This window comes from Triplophysa rosa, linkage group LG7, assembly GCF_024868665.1.
Source record: "Triplophysa rosa linkage group LG7, Trosa_1v2, whole genome shotgun sequence".
Classification (NCBI taxonomy): Eukaryota; Metazoa; Chordata; class Actinopteri; order Cypriniformes; family Nemacheilidae; genus Triplophysa; species Triplophysa rosa.
Window position 1 is genome coordinate 11,883,452 of NC_079896.1, and position 21,155 is coordinate 11,904,606.

The 21,155-nt window shown below is 36.7% G+C and overlaps 1 protein-coding gene across 3 annotated transcripts in view; it reads left to right on the forward strand.

Annotated features, from left to right (window-relative positions):
- The window catches only part of negr1 (neuronal growth regulator 1), a 116,548-nt gene that overhangs the window by 60,519 nt on the left and 34,874 nt on the right, over positions 1 to 21,155 (forward strand). For all 3 annotated transcript variants that reach the window (XM_057337292.1, XM_057337293.1, XM_057337294.1), the window contains exons 5-6: positions 6,029 to 6,149; positions 13,081 to 13,229. In XM_057337292.1, the coding sequence (XP_057193275.1) occupies positions 6,029 to 6,149; positions 13,081 to 13,229 (270 nt within the window). The remainder of the gene's footprint in view (positions 1 to 6,028; positions 6,150 to 13,080; positions 13,230 to 21,155) is intronic.

Consider the following 21,155-nt stretch of genomic DNA (forward strand, 5'->3'; position numbering starts at 1 on the left):
ATCATTTCTGCACGATTTGAAGTGACTTTGAAATGGTGGCAGTTTTCCCAGTCAGGGAAGACAGCAATGTAGATTTGAGAAAATTCCTGGATGTTGTCAAGCAATGAAAGAGCGCTTATGTCTGCAAAATTGGACAAGAAGGATGTGGGGGGGGGGTCTTTGGATGGCATTTAGTGTAATTGTAATACAGCCCAAACCTTGTAGGAACCCAGCCAAAAGAAGTCAATCTTGTCCATGGCTGTGTTCACAGTAGGCTTTTGAAATCAATTAAAGACATTATGTGTGACATAATTCTCAATAACCACAAAGTAATATTCAAGGGGTTCAAGTCTGTCTTTTAGGTCTCGGATGCTCCGCGCACACATGCTGCTTTTGTTCCTCATTTTCTATGATGTAAATGTATGTTTCCGAACCAGACTGATTGAACTGTTTATTTCCTAAAACGGCGTACTTTTTAACTCTGACGCAAATGCTAACAAAAGACTGTTATACATTTTCATAAACGTCTCTGTGAATTGTGCCTCAGTGACATTATAAGATCTCATGGACAAGTAGGCCGATTGTATTGACTGTCCGTCTTCATTGCGCTTTACAGTATGGCCCCTATTCTTCAGTTTGACTTGCTAAAAGCCAATTTGTCTATTTACATAGATTTGTGACACCGTGGTTAATGGTTTCATTCAACGGAATACTTTTCCCCCACAGTGCGTATTCTCTGTGGGACACACAAAGCCTATGTGCATGAGTGTTATTTATAAGGATTGGATGTGTTCGAGAAAGAACATGATGTTATTCTTGAATTTTAAATGGAAAACTTAATGAATTAATAAATCTTGGCTGCTAAACCCAGAGCTGGCGAACAGAATAGGACAGCAATTGGAGCGGTCGCTCTGTTTGTAAGCTGATAAGTCATGGACTGATGAGTCCATTTCTTAATTGTGGAGAAAACTCGTTTTAGACTCTGGCTGAAGAGGTGGATTATTAATTGATCTTTTAATTAAAATAACATGTTATACTTGTTGGGAGGGATAAAGGTGCAAGCCAATATAAATCATCCCTTCATTCAAAAGCTCTTTGTAATATGTGACAAATCAATTAGTTTTGAGATGTTCCAGTTTTGTATATCCACAAGGGAACCGCACAACACTAAGATCGGTGAACTTTGAGCCAATAGATGGCCATGCTGATTTGAAGAAATAATGAACAGGATTAGCATACATGCACATTTTTGATTTAGCCCACTAGCCTCTAACTTCAGTATGAAAACAGAAAATCATATTTAACTTCCTTGAAAGATCAAAGGGAACCCAAAAAGGACAATTATGTCATCATTTACTCACCCTCTTGCCATTTTAAACCTGTATGACTTTCTTTCTTCAGCAGAACACAAATATATATATATATATTTTGAAGAATGTTGGTAACAGAAAGGGAACCATTGGTCCCCATTGACTTCTATTTTATGGACGCAAAACCAATGCAATGCAAGTCACTGGGGACCAACGATTTTCTGTTACCAACATTCTTCAAAATATCTTCCTTTGTGTTCTGCAGAAGAATGAACGCCAGACAGGTTTGAAATGTCAAAATGGTGACAGAATTTTCATTTTTGGGTGAAGTATCCCTTTAAGTTATGCCATCGCATTAAACAGCAATCTATTTAGAATGTCGTGTCAAATGTGTGCATAAAAGAAGGATCAAGACAGTGAACCCAGGAGAACCCTGTTGGCATGTATTGATGTATTCACTGATTTGTGAGGTACGGCGTTCGCAGGTATTCTCAAACATAATCTCTGCCTTGTCATTTTAATTTGCGTTTGTGATCAAACCGCAACTGGCAAATTTGTCAAACAGCAAGCCCCACGACATCTATTTTTCATGCCAACATTGCTATTTTCAGACCCTCCCATCTGGTGAGAGCTTAGAAGCTCACCAATGATTTACAGTTACACTCTTTTGTTATGAAGCCTGTAAATTACTAGGATTGTAGGGCTTCATGGTTTCCACTCTTCTATTTTGCATGAGCCAATCCTGGCATATCATTTCTAGAATGGAAACTCCTTAAAAGACCAATGTAATTGAATCTTAGTAGGAATGAATATGGGTCTAATTCATTGTCTGGATCACATTATACTCTTTTCATTGGAGCATTAAAATTGAATACCAGTTTTTTTATTGACTGTTTAGTAGTGTCTATTTATTATTAAGTTTACCCAAAAACACAAAGGCCCGGTTTCACAGACAAGGCTTAAGGCTAGTCCCAGCCTAAAATGAATGTTTGACCAGTCTTAACTGAATATAACATGGCCAGAAATATCTTAAAATAAATCAGTGCCATTGTTTTGTCTCAAGATTCTAAGGCATTTTTATAAAAGCCACATAAATATCTTAATTCAACTAAGGCTTAGTCCCGGCTTAAGCTAAGACGTGTCTGTGAAACCGGCCATAAGTCATTTACTCACCCTCTTGTCATTTTAAACCTGTATGACTTTCTTCCATCTGCAGAACCCAAAGGAAGATATTTTGAGAATGTTGGTAAACGAAAATCGTTGGTCCCCATTAACTTGCATTGGTTGTGTGTCCATACAATAAAAGTCAATGGGGACCAACGGTTTATGGTTACCAACATTCTTCAAAATATCTTCTTTTGTGTTTTGCAGAAGTCATACGGGTTTAAAATGTTAAGAGGGTGAGTAAATGAGATCATTCTTGTTTTAGAATTTTTGAACACATCGTTCAACAGAAGTCTATCAGTCAGGTGACATTTGAGTCATTTTGTAAGTGTTGCGTTCATGTGTTGCCAAAAAGATTCACTGATGCATTCACTTTTCTCCTGCTTTAAAATATTTTGATGTTGGAAATTAAATAACTTATCCCTCCGGCTCCGCTATCGCTGCAGTATATGTACTCAAAAGATTTTAATTAATGTGAAAAATTGTGGTTGCAGTTGTGGCTAATGCTTTGTTTTCCTCCCTGGATGCTTTCTGCTAATGCAGTTTTATAATGAACTGGATCATCCCTCAGTGAGGACAGATGCAGTGGTTTGTTAGATACCAGAAGTTAGCTGTGTGGATATATATCAGAGCCAGCTTCTCTTGTGCTATTAGGCAGCCTGCCAAGGCCTGCCAATAGCTTACAATAGAGCGCAAATCTCAGTGATGCATGACACGGAGACGCACGCAGCGTATCTCACCCACAACAGATTCCAGTTTGTCGCAAATCGCGGTTTTTACGCGCAAAGCACCTCAGCCGAATTAAAGTTGTAGAACTTCCAACATGGAGGTGTTCTGGAGATTTTAAACAGGCGCAGACTTGTAGAAAAAACACACACTTGGATTTGTTCGCGTTGGCTCTATATGCAGAGAATTTTCTGCTTCTGCCTCCGAATGGCATATTATAGCATCCAAATCCATTTAAGCTAACACTGATTAACAGGCCAGAGAAGATATTAAATATTTTGACTACCTCACAGCCGAAATGTCAAGTAGTATGGCAAAATGTGTGAAGCGAACGGGGCTAGACATTGCGTTTTCCATTAAAGGCCAAACTTTAGCAGCATCACAAATCTTGACACTTTCATATCACCCAACACCTGATTTGAATTGCACGCTGCACAGACTCACGCTTCTAAATATGCTTTTCCATGTATTGTAAATTGCTTTTGACGCCTGAAGTCATGTTATATAATGTGACTGCAAATGGTGAAGAACATATTGAACTATTTTAATGCAAACCGTCGCGTGGGAATTCCGTGTTAATGTTTAATTGAATCGCTTATTGTTGTCATCTTGTAGGGTACGTGTTGTGATATATTTGAGATGTCCTTTAAATTCTCTGCCCTGTCCTCTCCTTACACATACATTATGGGCTCGGCATTCGTGTGTCCTCGTTCATTGTCTCCAGCAACGTGTTCGTTTAATCTCCTATTTTATGTTATCCTTAAATCTTATGCTGGTGCGCGTCGCTGAAGCTCAGCTTATGTAATGCTCCCTAGGCATTTGCATGGGCTGATATCTGTACTGTAAATGCATGATCCAGCCAAAGCATTAGAGTCATCAGTTGCTACTTTTTTGGAACAGACAGACTTCTTTTCAGCGAAGGCAGATAGTCTTCCAACATATGCCAAAACTCTGCATTCAAGCTGTGTTGATGTGTCACACTGCTATTTTCATACCTTCCCAAGAGATTGTACGGTGAAGAAATGATGAACAACACAGCATCACAGAACAAAACATCTTAACACAGTGATTATAGTGATTGATAGCTATATACTTTATAAATCTTGCATGTTTTTTTTCTTCTCATTTTCAAAGACTAATGTTTTAGCCTCATATTTTGATTCGGGTTAGAAACATACTAGGTCATTTTTCTAGCACTCTGATAGATGCTTTGATATCTTTTAATTGCTGCAAATGCGTTTCATAAAAAGAAAAATCACAAATGAGATCTTTTAAATATCTCAGTTGTTACGCCTAGACGGCAGTAAGAATGAAATGAAGAGATTATGCTTATGTCTCATGCTTTTTGTTCATGTTTTATATCTGTTTGTTATGCCTTGGACATGTAGACTCTGTGAACATCGTTTTTAAGAATCAGGAAATGTTACTGTTCTCACCACAATAGTGGATATTTCCTTTCAACATGAAACGTATTACAAGTGAAGGCCTTAGGAACTTCATACCTTCAACTGCGAGGTTATGGAAGAGAATGTCAGAAATTAAATCAGGAAAAAATCATCTGAACACAGACCTCAATAACTTAGGTGATTTTCAAAGACCAAGTTGTCTGGGATATAAATGTCCTCCACTCAAATTCAGACATTGCAAGTAATTTAACGCTAGCTAGAAAGACATAAGTGGATCACCTGCTTGAGAGGAGTTACAGTATTTTCTGTTTTTATAGTGTATATACGGTATATGCTTGCTTTATTTGAGTTGTGTATGTAAGAATTGCAACTTTTTTATTTTTGTCTATAATTAAAGGGATAGTAGTTTACCCAAAAATGAAAATTCTTTCATCATTTACTCACCCTTTTTGAACTTGGATGACTTTTTCTTTCGTCGAACACATAAGAAGATATTTTGAATAAAGTTGGTAACCAAACAGCGCCGGCACCCATTCACTTCTATTGTAGGGACACAAAACCTGTTCAAGTGAATCAAGTGAATTCAAGTGCCAGTTAACAACATTCTTCAAACTATCATCTTTTGTGTTCTGTGGAAGAAAGAAAGTCATACAGGTTTGGGTGAGTAAATGATGACAGAATTTTCATTTTTGAGTGAACTATCACTTTAAATGTTGTGTTGGTTTATTCAGTGTGTTTTCTGTCTTCTTGTGTATTATATCTTATAAAAGTATTACTGTTTTTATGAATATCCTACATTTATATTTCTTTTTTTTAAATGTTGTTGCTTTTGAGTTTCTGCAAACTACAAATGCACTCTAAAAAAAAGCCGTAAAAAATAGGGCACAATATACTGTATTAATATGAAGGAATTTTCCGTGTTCATTTTTACAGTTGTTTTACCTGTATTTTACATTTTGCACTGCATTCATTTGCATTTTAGCATTAATGGAAATGTCCGTAAAATAAAGGAAAATGTACTGGTAATTTTCTGCCAGTACTTTATCTGTTTTTTTACAGTGTGGCTTGTACAGTATGTAAAGCGTACTCATTGGCAGCAGAGAGATTTTCACTGCATTTGTGAACATGAAAGACTCCTCTATTTACATGCACATGTTCAGAAAACCTTTTTGAGCTCCCCAGCCTTTGAACAGCCATTAAACAATTTATCACTGAGCAGTTGATTTCATTTCTCCAACCCATGGGATGAATGGAATTTCTTAGCATTGCACCCATAAGATTGACACGTGTTGACCACTCTACTTGCTCATTCATTTTTTATCTCTTACACGCAATGCAAAATGAAGACAGAAATGTACAAGTTGAGTTGCGCAGGCTCAAAAGATTAGTTTGCGTTCCCTCTTACGTGCTTCCCATCGGTCAAGTTTTATTTTCTTTTTGCAGTTCCTCCAGCAATCCACGAGATGAAGAGTCATGGGGTCCGACCCGGTCAGATGGCCCTGCTGAGATGTGAGGCAGCAGCTGTCCCCTCTCCAGTCTTTGAGTGGTACAAGGGAGAGAAAAGGTACAGGCAAGAGTGATCGATGCCGAAAGTCTTTATTTCATTTGTTTACTGTACAGGGATTATTTATCATACATTATGCATTTTTGGTGATTTAAAAGGCGTCGACGAACATAAAAATTCAGTTCTTTTTCAAATAAATCCTTGTTTCTTTAAGGTGAAATTTGTGTATTTTTAGAATGAGACACATACAGTTTCCCCCCTACTTGACAGATATCACTGAAATGGCTGTCCTGAGAAATCAAGCCTAGTCTCTGTGACAGCCCTAGGCTATGGAATAACAACAACAAAAAAGAGTCAAGGGAGAAGCCTGCTTTTTTGTTTGTTTTGCTCAACAGTGAAACTGGCCAGTCAGAAATGCCAGTTTGTGAATTATTATGTGAGCTTGGGTTCGCTAAATGTCTGTGGAGGGTGAGTGGGCGTGGTCTAATTTAGTGGCAACTCAAGCAAAGCAGTACAATTGCTTATAGTATCTTTAATCGACTTTAATCGACAGAATAAAATCCAACTTTTCACAGATTTTTTTAAAGGTTCATTATTGATCAAGTTGATTTGAAAGTTTAATTGTTGAAAGTTAATCTAAAACTGCTTTACAGTTTTTGGTATTATTAGTTAATAAGATATGGATCTGCAGCTTATCAAAAATTTCAAAGTGTCTAATTAAAGAGTCCTAATTTCCAAAAATAGTGATTTTTCCCGCAGCAAATCACTGTTGCAGATTAACTCACTAGTCATCTTTTTAAACCTTTAATTAAAGTCGTACATTTCTGACAAAAATTATCGTAACTTCTAAAGGGGGGTCGCACACCGGACGAAAACACACCATCGCTGGGTTTAAAAATCACTGCAACAGCGCCCTTCGGAATCTTTCGGCTATCTTTAACAGCTTAGATTTTGGCATTATGTATAATTTTAAGCAAAATCACTTCTAACAACTTTATTACATGTCTCTTATGGAATACTCATTCTGATTGGTCAATCAACCTGTGATTTAATATTCCGCAAGCATTACACTTGCAGCAATGTGTAAAGTATTTCAAACCTTTCATACAGAATACTTAATCAATGCTATTAAATGTTTCAAGAAAAAAATATTTCAAAACAATACATTGTGTCCAAATACAGTGAGATGGCTATTATTGCAAAATACACCTTTTTAGTGTCACATTTTTAACATTCTTCATAATAATAGTATTTCATTAACTGTTTTTTATACACATGGTGATAAATTGATGATGTCTTATTAAAGCAAGGATATAAATAGCAGTGTTGGAAAGGTGGCAAAAGGATAGTATTAAATCTTTATATATGATATATACACTCACAATAGATACCACACCTAAGGCTGAATTATCACATTCTGAATGCAGATTTGTTCAGCAGTTCAAGCGGAACAAATTACAAAATATGATGCAGAAAATAAAAATAAAATGGCTGAGCAATAACAATAGAGAGCTGCCTATCTAATGCCTACAGCAACAATTGATGCATTGCTGCTCTTTAAAGATGAGGTAACACAAGCTGTTTCTGCCAATCTCATATCAATCTCGAGTACCTATACAGTAGTATTGCATACTTCGCATCTTCGAAGAGTATTTAGTTTGATCAGATTTATAAAAGACAGATACAGCTGTACGATTATTTCGGGAAAAGACGAGCGCCTGGAGGCGTGCAGGGGGGCGGAACTACAGCGCGAGCACACAATACATCTTCGCATTGATTCACTATAAGTTTGTGTTGTTTACATACGTACACGCCGATTGCCAACAAAACACAGACATATGACTTCATTTGTATCATGTCAGGCATCTTTTAGCACTGGGACCGCACCATCTATCACAGCTCTTCTCAAAGTCCGGACCCTGGTCCGGATCCGGACCGGGAGGGAAGTCGATCCGGACCCACATCCATCCACTTCATATTTCAAGTGCACTGTCATCAGACCTACGTAGCACACAAACGCACAGAGGCGTGCATACCAGTGTTGCAGTGTTTACAAGACTTATTCCGTCAGACAGCGTGTAGCAACTAGCGACATTTTGGGGATATCTTATCTTTCATTCAGTAGAAAAACGCCGGGTTCGCCCCTCGTCTTTCTCGGCGTCAACTCTGTGCAGCACCCGGTCCAGCAAAGTTAACAGCACATTCAACTGACTGAACCGCAGCAGACTTGTGAATGAATGATTACAATAATTACACTGCTACTGACTGTCTGGGCATATGAACATGAACCTAGTTCATCTGTAAATATGCACATAGTTTGTTGCACAGACAGACGTTTGTGCTGAATATAGAAAATAATATAATTCACTGCTGTATACAGTGTATTGCACTTATAATTCAAGATTTTAGCAATTCAGTTGAAGTGACTACAGGTTACATTAAAGTACTATTTCAGAAACAAAAAATATGTAAATGAGTTCAGTTTTTTGGGCATTTAGTTTTATAAAAATTCAGGGCTGTGAATGTAACAGTTCAGAGAGTAAACGCTTGGGCGTGCTCTTTCTCACGCTGGCTGGTTGATGCGTGGACGTGCTCTTTTGCTCGCTGGATGACGCGTGGGCATGCTTTTCCGGGAGAATTGTCCAATAAGGGACTAAGAACCCTTGTTACGAAACGGGAATCCATGTTCGGAAAAAAAATTACAAAACCTGTACGAACCCTGACGGAGTAAACGGAGCACAGAAATATTACGTCATACGTTCAACTCGGTTTTTGACAAGTTGACCATGTTAAGCTTGAGAAGCCAGCACGTTTAACAGTGTAAAGTCAGAATGCATCAAATAGTATGTTACAGCCGCTTTAAAAAAATATTCTGAATGAATGAAAAAGAGACATTTACAGGTAATAATAGTCTATGTCTGAACACACAATATTTATACAGTCACTTTAAAGTAGAAATAGGTACAAACCGGTGTTAAGGTGATCCATTATAACATCTTAACCCTGCATTTTAATTGTATGTTTGTATAACCTCATCACCAGTAAAGAGCATTCTAAGTCTCTGCACCAATCAGTGTTGACTCAAGTGGTGGTTCTTGAATTTAAATACCAAATTACCCCATTACCCGTCATTTACCCACTCTTGCTGAGTACGATCTGAATCAGCAGTTCACACTGTGCTAATTGTAATTATAGGCTTCTCTCAATTTATTCAAATTGCAAAGGAGTCTTATTGGCATTGGGTCTGTAGTTTGCTTAATCTGCCTTTACATTGAACATTGTTGATAAACTGTTTTTACTGTATTTTTCTGAAAAGTGCCGTGTCTGTGCAAAACTAATGGCAGGGGAGATCGAGGAAACGAGTAATAAAAGAAAACCAGAATAATAAACAGAAACCGAGAGCAATGACGCACAGCCCTAGATTTTTTTTGTTTTGGATCTCCATGAGATACGCTTGAATAATATGATAATAATCTTTTTTTATGAGCTCATCTGAGGTATATAATATATATTTTTTGTTAAAAGTAATGGTAGCTTAGTAGTTCGGTTCCAAAATGGTTTTCTTTTTGTAATAGAGTGCACAAGTGAAGTCGCAGCTCTCTAAAACACTGTTATTTTCAAGATGCACTATCTAATTACAGAATCTAATAGCAAAGAATGAACAGAATGATGTATCATCGTGACAATAGATCTGAATAGGTTTTATAGTGGTTTTTGTGGATAATGGCCTATAACTGAGATACTGAGTGGTAACAATGGACTTTTGTTTTTAGAAAGGGGTTTTTCTCATGTAAGTAAGTGTCGGCAGGAGGGCAAACAACCTTTTAGAAAGTTGGGAGGCTGAAGGTCAGCACATCTACCTGTGAGAGGAACATGACCCAGAGTCAGTGCTCTCTTGAGCTCCTGTAGCTGAACCTTAGACCTTGACACACCTTCAACCCATGTGTGCATATTTCTACTTTCTTTAAGATGCAGTAGGGAACACTAGGGGCTGTTTTAATTTGTACGTTCATGAGTCACAGTCTACTACAAATTTCACCAAAATCTTTTGGTATGTGAAACTTGTGCAAAAAGTAGCTGCACCTTTTAAGAACTATATATATATATATATATAATATATGTATATTATATATATGTATATTATATATATGTATATATTATATATATGTATATGTATATTATATATATGTGTATATTATATATATATATATGTATATGTATATATATGTGTGTATATATATATATGTATATATGTATGTATATATATATATATATATATATACTGTATATACAGTATATATATAATACCTGATTTAATACACAAAATTAGTGAAAGATCTTAAAGGCGCAGTTTTTGATTTACAGCGGCCACTAGCGTTGTATTATAGATTAGAATCGCTCGGTCCAAACACGACGGTGGCCACCATAGTACAAAAAGATGTCATTCTCATGTTGACGCAGGGAAGAGATCATGTGGGCATTAGAAAGACTGTAGAAAGAGCGATGTCTTATTTATTACATAAATTAAAAGGTCTGTGGATTTTAAGTATAAAAAGAAGGATACAAGTCAGGACCTGCGCTAATATTATAAAGACTTTCCAGCAGAGACGCGTTAGGACCCGCGGTTCTGAGGCTTTTAGCAGAGATACTGATAGATATCTATGGAGATACTTTCCAGCAGAGAGTCGTTGGAGAGAAAGATCGTCTTAAAATCACCCCCGAGGAGGTTGCTTTGATTCGGATCAGTATGTGAGTAACATTGTTTTTTCTGTTTGTTAGAACCAAGATATGTTGTTGTTTTTGTTCTAATATTAGCTGTGTGACGAAGCAGTTTTGAGCGTCATTGTTTATCTGGAACCGCTTTAATATTGTCCAGATACTGGAGAGAGAGCAAGAGCACGTTAGCGCTAAAACTGTAGAGAGAGCGCGTTTTACTCTCTTACTCAATGATGAATAAACTTACATTTAATCCACAGGTCACATGCGTTCTGAACCATAGAGCACGATCCGTACGGATCACGGATCATCCGCGATCCGTTTCACCACTATACCGCAGGGGAGAGGGAGAGGAAACACGCGTTGTAGAGTTGTTTGTCCGTTTAGGGATGCTGTACAAAACATGGCGGCGAATTCAATGTATGTAGGCCCGCTCTGTATGTAGATATAAATAGCTTATTCTAAGTACTACAAACATAACGGTTCATTACATAAGGTCTTTATACACCTCTGAAGAAATAGTTTTGTATATTATATTGCATTTCTGTCAATAGATCCTCCTAAAAACCCAGTATTGTTCCTTTAACAGTGTTTAATGGCAATTGTAATATACGCCTCTGACGGCATGCGTGTTATGTATATTATATTGTATTTTTGTCAATAGATCATTCAAAAAATTTCGTATCGGACCTTTAATGTGCTCATTCTTTTAGCTGCCAGAAGCCTACTTCATAAGTATTTAAAATGGGTTAAGTTCTTTTTTACTACAATACTCATCATTAGCTGATGCTACAACCAAGAGATGAAATATATAGCCTTGGAAAAAATTAAGAGACCATTTCAGAGACCGTATATACTATTTATAGGTATGTGGTTAGGTAAAATGTTCATTTTTGTTTCATTCTGTGAACTAATTACAATATTTCTCCCAAATATCAAATAAAAATGTATTTTGCATTTATTTACAGAAAATGAAAACTGGAGAAACAGGTCAAAATAACAGAAAAGATGCTCTGTATTTTTTCAGACCTTAAATACTGCAAAGAAAACAAGTTCATATTCACTTTTAAGCAATACAGTATCAATATTTGTATGTGTAGTTAGGAAAAGTTCTGTTATGTTATGTTTCTGTTATAAGTTATGTGATGACATCGGTTTTTATCACAGTTTCATGTGCCTTGTCATTCCATCAGTCTTTCACATTGCTGTTGAATGACTTTGTCACTCCTGAGGTTTGATTTTGTTGAATTTCAACAGACACTGGACTAGAATGGCCACAATACATCTAGAAATGCTGATTTGAAATGAAAATTTGTAGGGGTCTCTTATTTTTTTCTGCGGCTGTAGAAGTTTGGATCTTTTGTAAGATTTGAATGTCTTTTAAAACAAAAAACATTTTGGATATCCACACTAAATGTGTTTCAAGTTTGTTCAAATGGTTGTTGTCTCCCCTGTAGGAATGTAACAATATTATCAATATCGTGTTATCGCAATAGCAAAATTGTCTCAATATTATCGTGGTCCCGAGACTGTATGAAACGATAGGTCTTCCATGCCTAACATAGAGAATGTTAGAAAAAATAATACATGTTACCTTTGGCAAGGTCCGTCTGGTGCAATTATTCTATTTTATAAAAGGGATTTTTAGGTCATTTGACCCATCTCATATAATTCATACCTCTAAGCAACAGTTATGATTAGAGGATAAAGAAAAGAGGATGCTATTGGCACGTTTCCAAGTCATTGTTTGTCATTGTAAATATAACAACAAATACCGTACCGTGGACGTTATACCGAGGTGTGAGATTTTGATATTGTTACATGTATACAGTATGTTACATGTTATATGTAGATTTGAATGTTTGTTAAGCACACTTATAAAACATGCATGGTAAATCCCACGACAGCAGTTTGGGCTCAGTGCAGTGCATGATTAAAATTCTTAGATTACAATATCATTTTGCTGTTTTAAATGTCAAGACCACGCATGCTGTTTGCCGTATTCGCACCTAATTCACTAATGTAATTATGTACATAAGTTAACAACACATTTGTTGAGTAAGACCAACAATGACATATTTTTCTTGTATTTTATATATATCTAGTTAAAAAAGTATTTTTTATATATTTCATAATGTATTTCATATCTTTAAATGATTATGAAGTCACAAAAGCATCTATAACAAAAAAAAAGGCGTGTCACTGCATGTTAACATGGCACAACAATATGGTGTCATAAACTAGCCATTCATTAAAATAACACTCTTGTTTTCAGGATTAACATGGGCCAAGGTATAGACATCAAGAACCTCAGCTCCAGATCAATTCTCACAGTGAAAAATATGACACAGGATCGCTATGGCAACTACACCTGTGTGGCGGTCAACAGGTTGGGAACAGCCAACGCCAGCGTGCCTCTAATTCGTAAGTAACAAGCATTATTCTCCCCTGACTAACTGTGTTGGGAATTGTTTTTCACATATGCTATTGCAGTTGGAAGGAAAGGAAACCATTTGAAGGAAATCACACCATTTTTAGTGCATGTGATGCGGCGGAAGCGAGAAAAGATGCTACTCAAATAGGTCAATGTTTTTGAAGTGTGAAGTTTTCAACAAAGCGTTTTCAAACAAACGCTGCACTTAAAGCGAGATGCAATTTCTTTGAGCAGTCTGTTTGAAATGCCAAATGTTTTTTTGATTTCGAGGTCCCACAGTCAATAATAAAGAGCTGGTGGGCTAACAAGATAAACAACTGAAAAAATAGGAAAGGCGATAGTCGTAAAAGTGCCAGATGGAAAAGTTGAGTCCCTCGCTTTTAAATGAAGCATCAAAGGACCAGCTGAGATACAATTCTCCTCTTTCACATTCTGCTGAAAACCAGCGATCTGTGATGCAAGAAAACCAACAATAGACCAGAAACCTGCATCTGCTGCTCTCACCAGAGCTACTTCGTGTCTCTTATTTTCTCCCTCGGTAATGAAAAGGAACCCTACCCTACTGTCCTCCTAATGAGAAATGGCAAGCAATTCCTGCACGACGGGCACATCCACATCTATACGGATTGCAAATGTGGGACTTGGCTGTCGTTGCCGGTGACTAAATTACTATTATAATATCGGTCAATAAGTATTGATGAACCAAAGGTGGATTCAGGGACACATTAATATTTAATGGAGCACCTCAACCTCAGAGACAAGGTGTGGCGTACTAATCAAAGTGCGGTGTTTGGTTTTCTCCCCGGCATAAAGAAACCTATCATATGGCTCTATTTTTAGCCCAGTGTATGATTTCTTGCCTCTTATTGTGCTCCGCGTATTGATTGAAAGTTTTCTTAGTGGTACCTTCTAGATTAATCCCTCAGATTTGTTCCTCTCTGCATGCCACACATTTAAATACTTTTATGCAGCTTCCTGGGTCACTAGATTCAAGGTGATTGAGCACTTTTCTTGCGTGCGCGAAGGATATTTAACATAGTGAAATATCATGGTAAGGTTTCCTGTGTTTGTTAAGATCTTTATTCCATTTTACAAGAAAGTTTAGGTGAAATGTGTAGCATTGGTTGTTTATGGACAAAAGGGGGAAACGATTTTGTTTGATTGGCAAGATTTGGTTAGGCAGCTGTGCGATGCATGTGATAGCGATCATCTACATTGGCCCAACATTTTACTAAAACAGAGCTGGCATACCTATCTCAACGACTCCATTAGGTCCTCACTGGTCTGAATATTTCACCCCTCATTATTTTTTGCGTCAAGTAAGTGCTTGTTCGAATGTATAATTCTCAAGAGGAGCATTAGTATGTTAACTGACATTATGCTTAAGAGAATAAAATTTCATTAAGGAGAAAATGCACTTTTGTGAAATGTTGGTGTTGGCACGCTCTAATGACGCTAGTCCGATAGATCAAACTGCATTGCTTAAGCTTTGCCAATTGCCAATGAACCCAATATAGCTAATGGCTATTTTAATTGTCAGACACATTCTTTTCTGTAAATGTAAAAAAATGCATGTCAAAGCACTCTACATAGTCGGTCTTTGTTTTGACAAGGTACCAGGCTTTCAATAAGAATGAATTGGTATTCATTAGTATTTAGCAGTATATAAGGAATTAACTTAGCTTTAGCTAAGTGAAATATGCTGAAGCCTGAAACCTCAGATCTCCATAATAAAAAAATTGCCATGAATCATTATTATTAGTCACCGTTTATGTTTGTCACTGGGTTTCGCAAATATCTAACCAATAAAAATGATTAAAAAGTGCTTGTCTACTGTCATAACACCGTATCGTATATTCATTTACAAAGTAAAGTTTTTAGAAAACAGTGAATTTGGACATCCAAGGTTTCAGAAGGACAGCCACAATATGTATATAATATAAAAATCTATAATCTTCAATGTGCACATATTTCCCGTGAAAAAGTGACAAATGGGGCTTGCGAGGGAACAAATGTCTGCCAGTCGGTGCTTTTGTTTAATTTCTAAAACCTTCCTGACCATTGTCTGCAAACGCCAGTTCACTGAACGCTCAATGTTCGTTTGGGAGACAAAATGTGCAGACAGCGTGTAAAGGTGATAAAATGTTTAAACCTTGTTGTATTGTAAAATAAAATTGGGTGATGCATTGCCCATGTGATAGACTTGACATTTACACAAATCTCTCCGTATTACTCACTGCCATCACGTTTGATTGGACTTAATGTCATTTGCTTTAGATCTATGAATCGTTTTGGTCAATGTTGGTGGACAACTGTACAAACGACTTTGAATTTGCATTTTGTTTGTGTAGATTACTGGCATGGAATGCTAATGTCTGTGTTTTTCATAATTGATCTGTATATGTTGTACGTGTGAGGATGAGTTCATGTAATCTTTACTGCTGAAGGCAATAACAGCATATTTATAGAAACTCTAGAATGTAAATGTACAAACACCTCGCCCATCTTTCTCTTATTAGGTCTTGCATAACATTAACAGTTTCGTGCGCAAGGCAAACGTGCATCTCAAACACATTGTCACATCGCCAGCCTGCTGTTTTACCATGCCTGTGGTGTTTTCCTTTTTCTGAGCGTTCCTGAAACTTAAAATGTCTTTTCTGCGTTTCGCTGTCCCGACTGTTAGGCATCGCTTGAGGAGCAAAGATTTACTTGTCCTTAATTGGCAGATTTCTTCTGCTTTGTAATCCAAGCTATCTCGGTTTTGCTTATAGCACAGTGTAGGCTTTGCTAAATAATCTCCACCAACCTATCATTACAATAAGCCCAAAACTGAGTAGAAGCACTTATAGCCCGCAGAAACTCTCAGTCTCTATGATAAAGCCTCCACGTCTTCAACAGGCACCGGCTAATGGAAGCCTTGTTCATTTGCCATGCCTATCAATCACAAACTCATCTTTTCAAATCTCTGCGTTTCTTGTCCTCATCCGCTTGAGTTGTGGTGGATGTTGTTGTCGTGGTTACCATACTGTGACCCCATGTGAGTCACGGGGTGGAGACATAAAAGAATGCGCGAAATAGAAGGTGAAGTAGAACAGAAGATATGATGTCAATTTATTCTCATGAATATCCTTTTTCTCCAGCCTGGGAAACGCACGCATTCATCTTGCCGTTCAGCCAACCTTTCTGATCCTGGTCTTATTTCGCCATCAATCATATATCGGGTTGCTTTCCCCTCTGAGCATCGCCGAATGCACTGTAAAGAACTGCCAAATACAGACTGTGCACAATTTATGCTGATACATTTAAGTGCTGTGTTAAATGCTCGTGGATTAAGAATTTAATTGGAAGGTTTATGCATCATACGGTAATGATCTGGCTTTATCGAACTGATGCTTATTGATACAGTGTAGACCGATCTTTGACTGCGGCTTGAGGTCTGGTCCACACTGCAGCTTATTCTGGCCACCAACCACCTACTTAGACATAAAAACAACACAGAAAAAAGGTGTGCGGGCTATGCGATCAGAACATGTGCTCGCCTGAAAGTAATTGTAATCGGTTATTTTCTTAAGTGGAACATACAGTTCTGTTTTTGCATATGTAGTTAATTTGCAACTAGGTGTTAAGTGTCCGATATTTTGTAATCGCAACTCTACCCTGTGTTTCCAGTAACTGCGCAACCGTCCAATCAGATTAGAGTTTGCTAGATTGAGTAAGTGCTCAATCTGAGGATAAGATTCAGATATGTTGCCAGGTTGTGATATTTACAGCATTATTAGCAGTATCATTGAGTATGTTGTTACAGTAGCCCGTTTTGTTGCCATTCCCTTGATAAAAATTGGATTTTGTTGTGGTGGTTTGCAGCGGTTTTGAAAGCCTAATCAAATTCAGTCCAGCGCTGAAAAGGACAGCTGAACAGATGGACTGACATTTATCGTTCTCATTGACTTTTATCTTGTATTACAACAGTCATCATTTTGGCACGGCTCGGTCTTAAAGGATGCTGCCTTGCTGTTTTTACACTGCTGAGCGCAGAGCATGCAGGCCCTTGAAAAATAGCATTTTTGGGATGCAGCGGGTCTGTTTTGGCTATGAAACACCTCTCGTCTGATCATTAACACAGAAGCGACTGGAGAAATAGGTGCATGCGAGGAGTCTGACCATGCATGAAAGATAGAAGGTGGAGCCATTCAAGGATGCAGCCAATGCATTGTGCCTCTGAAGATTAGAGAAAATTAGACTCTTGAAATAATTCATTTTAAGCTTTCAGTTTTAAAATCTACAGTTTAAGGCCAGGTTAAATGAGTCCATATCTTGGCTCGTTCTTAAAGCGTTAAGTGGTCAATGCACAGCAGATTGCTCTTCTCTCAAATCGTTGCAATTTATGTTTCTGAAAATTATATACAGTAGAAGCGTCGAGTTTCTCTGGTTGCGCCTTGTGAGGAGACGTTATTATAGAATGTAATGCAATTCCTCCAGCCGTGATGATGTGTTTTTCTTGCAAGTGAGAACAGAGGTCGTTCAGTGTACACATCAAACGGCTCTTATGTGAATGCAGTGATGGGTACTCCATTGTTGTATAGCTGTAGATTACATGACATGCAATACTGTAATGTATAGGCTAAGAGAGCGTCACAATGCGGTTTGATTTGTGAGGAACAAATTGCCTTTCAGTGATAATCAGATAGTAACCTGGGGAATGGAAATATTTTAGTGGCTGCATGAAGATCATCAATATCCAAGACTACAATGTGTAACATTATCTTCGTTCCAGAAACACCGTACAGTAGTTTTTACAAGAAGTAGACTCTCAATAGACTGGAATTATAAACCCTTTTCATTTTTATTAACAGGAACTTTTTTAATTCCTCACTTTAGATGGAGTTTTTATCATAGGGGTCAATTTTTATTAATGATATTTGAATGATATTTTTTCTCAGTAAGCACATCTCTGAAAGCCTATAAAATCCTTATACTATACCTTATACCTATCATTCATTTAGCTATTTTTTCCAAATGCCTTTTACTAGCATTACAGTCTATAAATACGTATTTTAAAAAAATTCCCAGAACTATTTCTAAATGAAAAATCCTTTTTTTTACTAAACAAAAAGATATATCTTTTTATATATACATTGTTCACACGTTTTAACATTTTACATATTTCATTTTACATATATATTTTGCCCCAACATATAATTTCCAATAGCATATTTAACAGCAATGAATGAATAGATATTTAAGATGTGGTGGGAATGACAGTTTCCCCACCATGCTTAACAAATTTATAAAACCACCCCCACCCAATGTGAGGTCTGTGCAACAGCTGCCCTAAACTAACAGTAGGCTATTGGTGATTACCAAAATCATTTTTCTGCTTCTGTAATGGTTAATCCACGTATGTGTAAGCTCTTTAGTCACAGTAAAAAATTATAATTATTGTATCCCTGAATTTTCTAAATTACTGTTAAGTAAAAAAATAGAAATAAATAAGAAAATAAGAAAAAATAGTAAAGCTGAATATTTTTTTATTCAGATACCCAATTACAGTTATGGTATTTACTTGAAGTCCTTAATAGAAAAATAAGTTTTAATGGTTGAATGTTACGCTTGATTAATTTCTGACTTCGGAGAAACAGCATGTGCCTTATAAAAACATGAATAAAGACTATTTAGTTTCTTCAGGTTGTCATTTTCCTAATAAATTATTTTTTTTAGTTTTAAACAAGTATATTCCTACAATATTTGTGATTTGTCTTTACTATGAAAGGTGGTCTAATAAATGTTTATCCAGAGTTAGTTGTATGAAAACAATTATAACCAGAAATACAAAACAAAAGTGTACTTGTGTTTATGTTTATGAATTGATGCAAGAGTGTTTGAATGTGCAAAATGAAAATCGTACTCATTCTCTGAGGGAACTTTTATTATGTAAACTCTTTACGAAGCCATGTTTGTTGATAATCTGCCGATTTCCACTGTGAATTTCCACAGATTGCTTTTGCCTCTTTATCTTAATCTTGATTTATATCCTCTCATAAATTCTGATCACAGAATCTCAGTCGATTTCATATTCAGGATTGTCAATAGTGATGATTGTTTTAGGTTGCAAGCCTGTAGGCTTAACATGACATCAACAAAGCCCTATCACACCACCTGTGTTTTTTTATTCTTACACACACACACACGCCCTTGCCCCTGAACCCGTGAACAGTAATGATGTGAACTGTCTCTTAGCACTGTGATTTCAACTTCAGGGCTCTCAATTTAGCTTGCCAGAGAAGCTTCTGTTGAGGTCATTACATCCCTTAATAACAAAGCCTCTGTTACTGTACGGAGGCACTGCAATGTTGATCTGAACAATGAAAGAGAAAACACACATCCTGGCTTATTTTCTTTGTTCGGTTTGGCTGTGCTGCCACAAGAGAGACTGCATTATTGGGATAATTCTTTTGACAAACGTCCAGATGGTTGATTGTGGCTATTTCCCCCCTTTCTTTTCCAATGAGTGACCAGCTTTTTGTCTCACAATTACTTGTATGTTTTTGCTGTGCGACAAATTATTTTATGATTGTTATATGATTTTATTGATAAAACACATTAATTGTCTACAAGCTCAGCACTAAGGATACATCCCAGTGGCCACAAAACAATTACTGTCAGTTACACTTAAAATGTGTGAATGTCGTTGTGTTGGATATGAAAAAACATCAAACCAAGTTGCATTCAAACCACATGCATTCTGTACTTTTCAAGTAAACATTTCACAAGAAGAATCCTTAGGAAAGTTAACCACAGTTTTATTATAGTAAAAGTGTAGTAACCATGTTTTTGAGGTGATTATTTACCAGTTGTACTTTCCAAGTTTTACTACAAATACCATGGTTAAGTCAAGGTTACTGGGGTGGGACTATTGTAAATTTGATGGTTTAACTACAAATAAAACCAAAGAGAGCTGTGGTTACACTATGAAAAACCCTGTAATTTTACAGGATTTTACAGTTTTATTTGACAGATTTTACGTATTTTTGAAATGCGGTAAAAAATGTTCCATAACAGAAATAAAGTTCAAATTTACAAGTTGGGTATAAAACTTTTTTTTTTAATGTTTTTTTTCTGGCACCTCCAGCTGTCTGAATATTATTTTTTCTGGGTATTTATAGTTAAGCCATGGTTAAACCACTGCAGTTAATATGATGCTACACTTGTGATAACAAATAATTACAAAAATAATTAGTTTTGAGACCTACCATATTTTGTTAGCAGATGCATTTTGGTTTGATATTTTGTTATGTAATCGAATGACATTCATAAGGTTTAGATTTACTTCTCCCCTATATACTGTGTCATTAAATGAAATACTTAAAAATGTGAATACAGACTCGTCACTGCGTATCTAACCCAGATCTAAACGTATCCCCACAAGTTAAGTTTTAATTACCATCAGTTAAGTAACTCGGCGGAAAATATTGAGCCTATATGAGATTAAAAAATGAATTAACATTAAAGTCCTGCTTTTAACATTTCCCAAAAAGGGAGCTAGGGCAATTGAGAGTGTATGATATCTATTAATAAAACGAAAACCATATTACATCGTCATGATTAAACGACTGTCTGCTAGGTGCAAATTTAATTTCATATGTTAATTGCGCCGAGCTTCATTCCGGACCGCTGAATTGAGTGATGCTCAGAAGATTCTAATTTGGAGTATCAAAGATCAGCCATCATAATGTGATTTGAAATCGACTCAGTCAGAAGCCCTCTGAACATAAAAACCCGACAAACCCCGATTGACCGTTACGTTTTGATCAAGACATCTCAGCGGGCATTCGTTTTGTGTTTTAAAAGGCCCACAGAAGCATTTTCACTCCACCCTCTCCAGTCTTTGCCTGTGTTTGATCTCTCTCTCTTCCTTT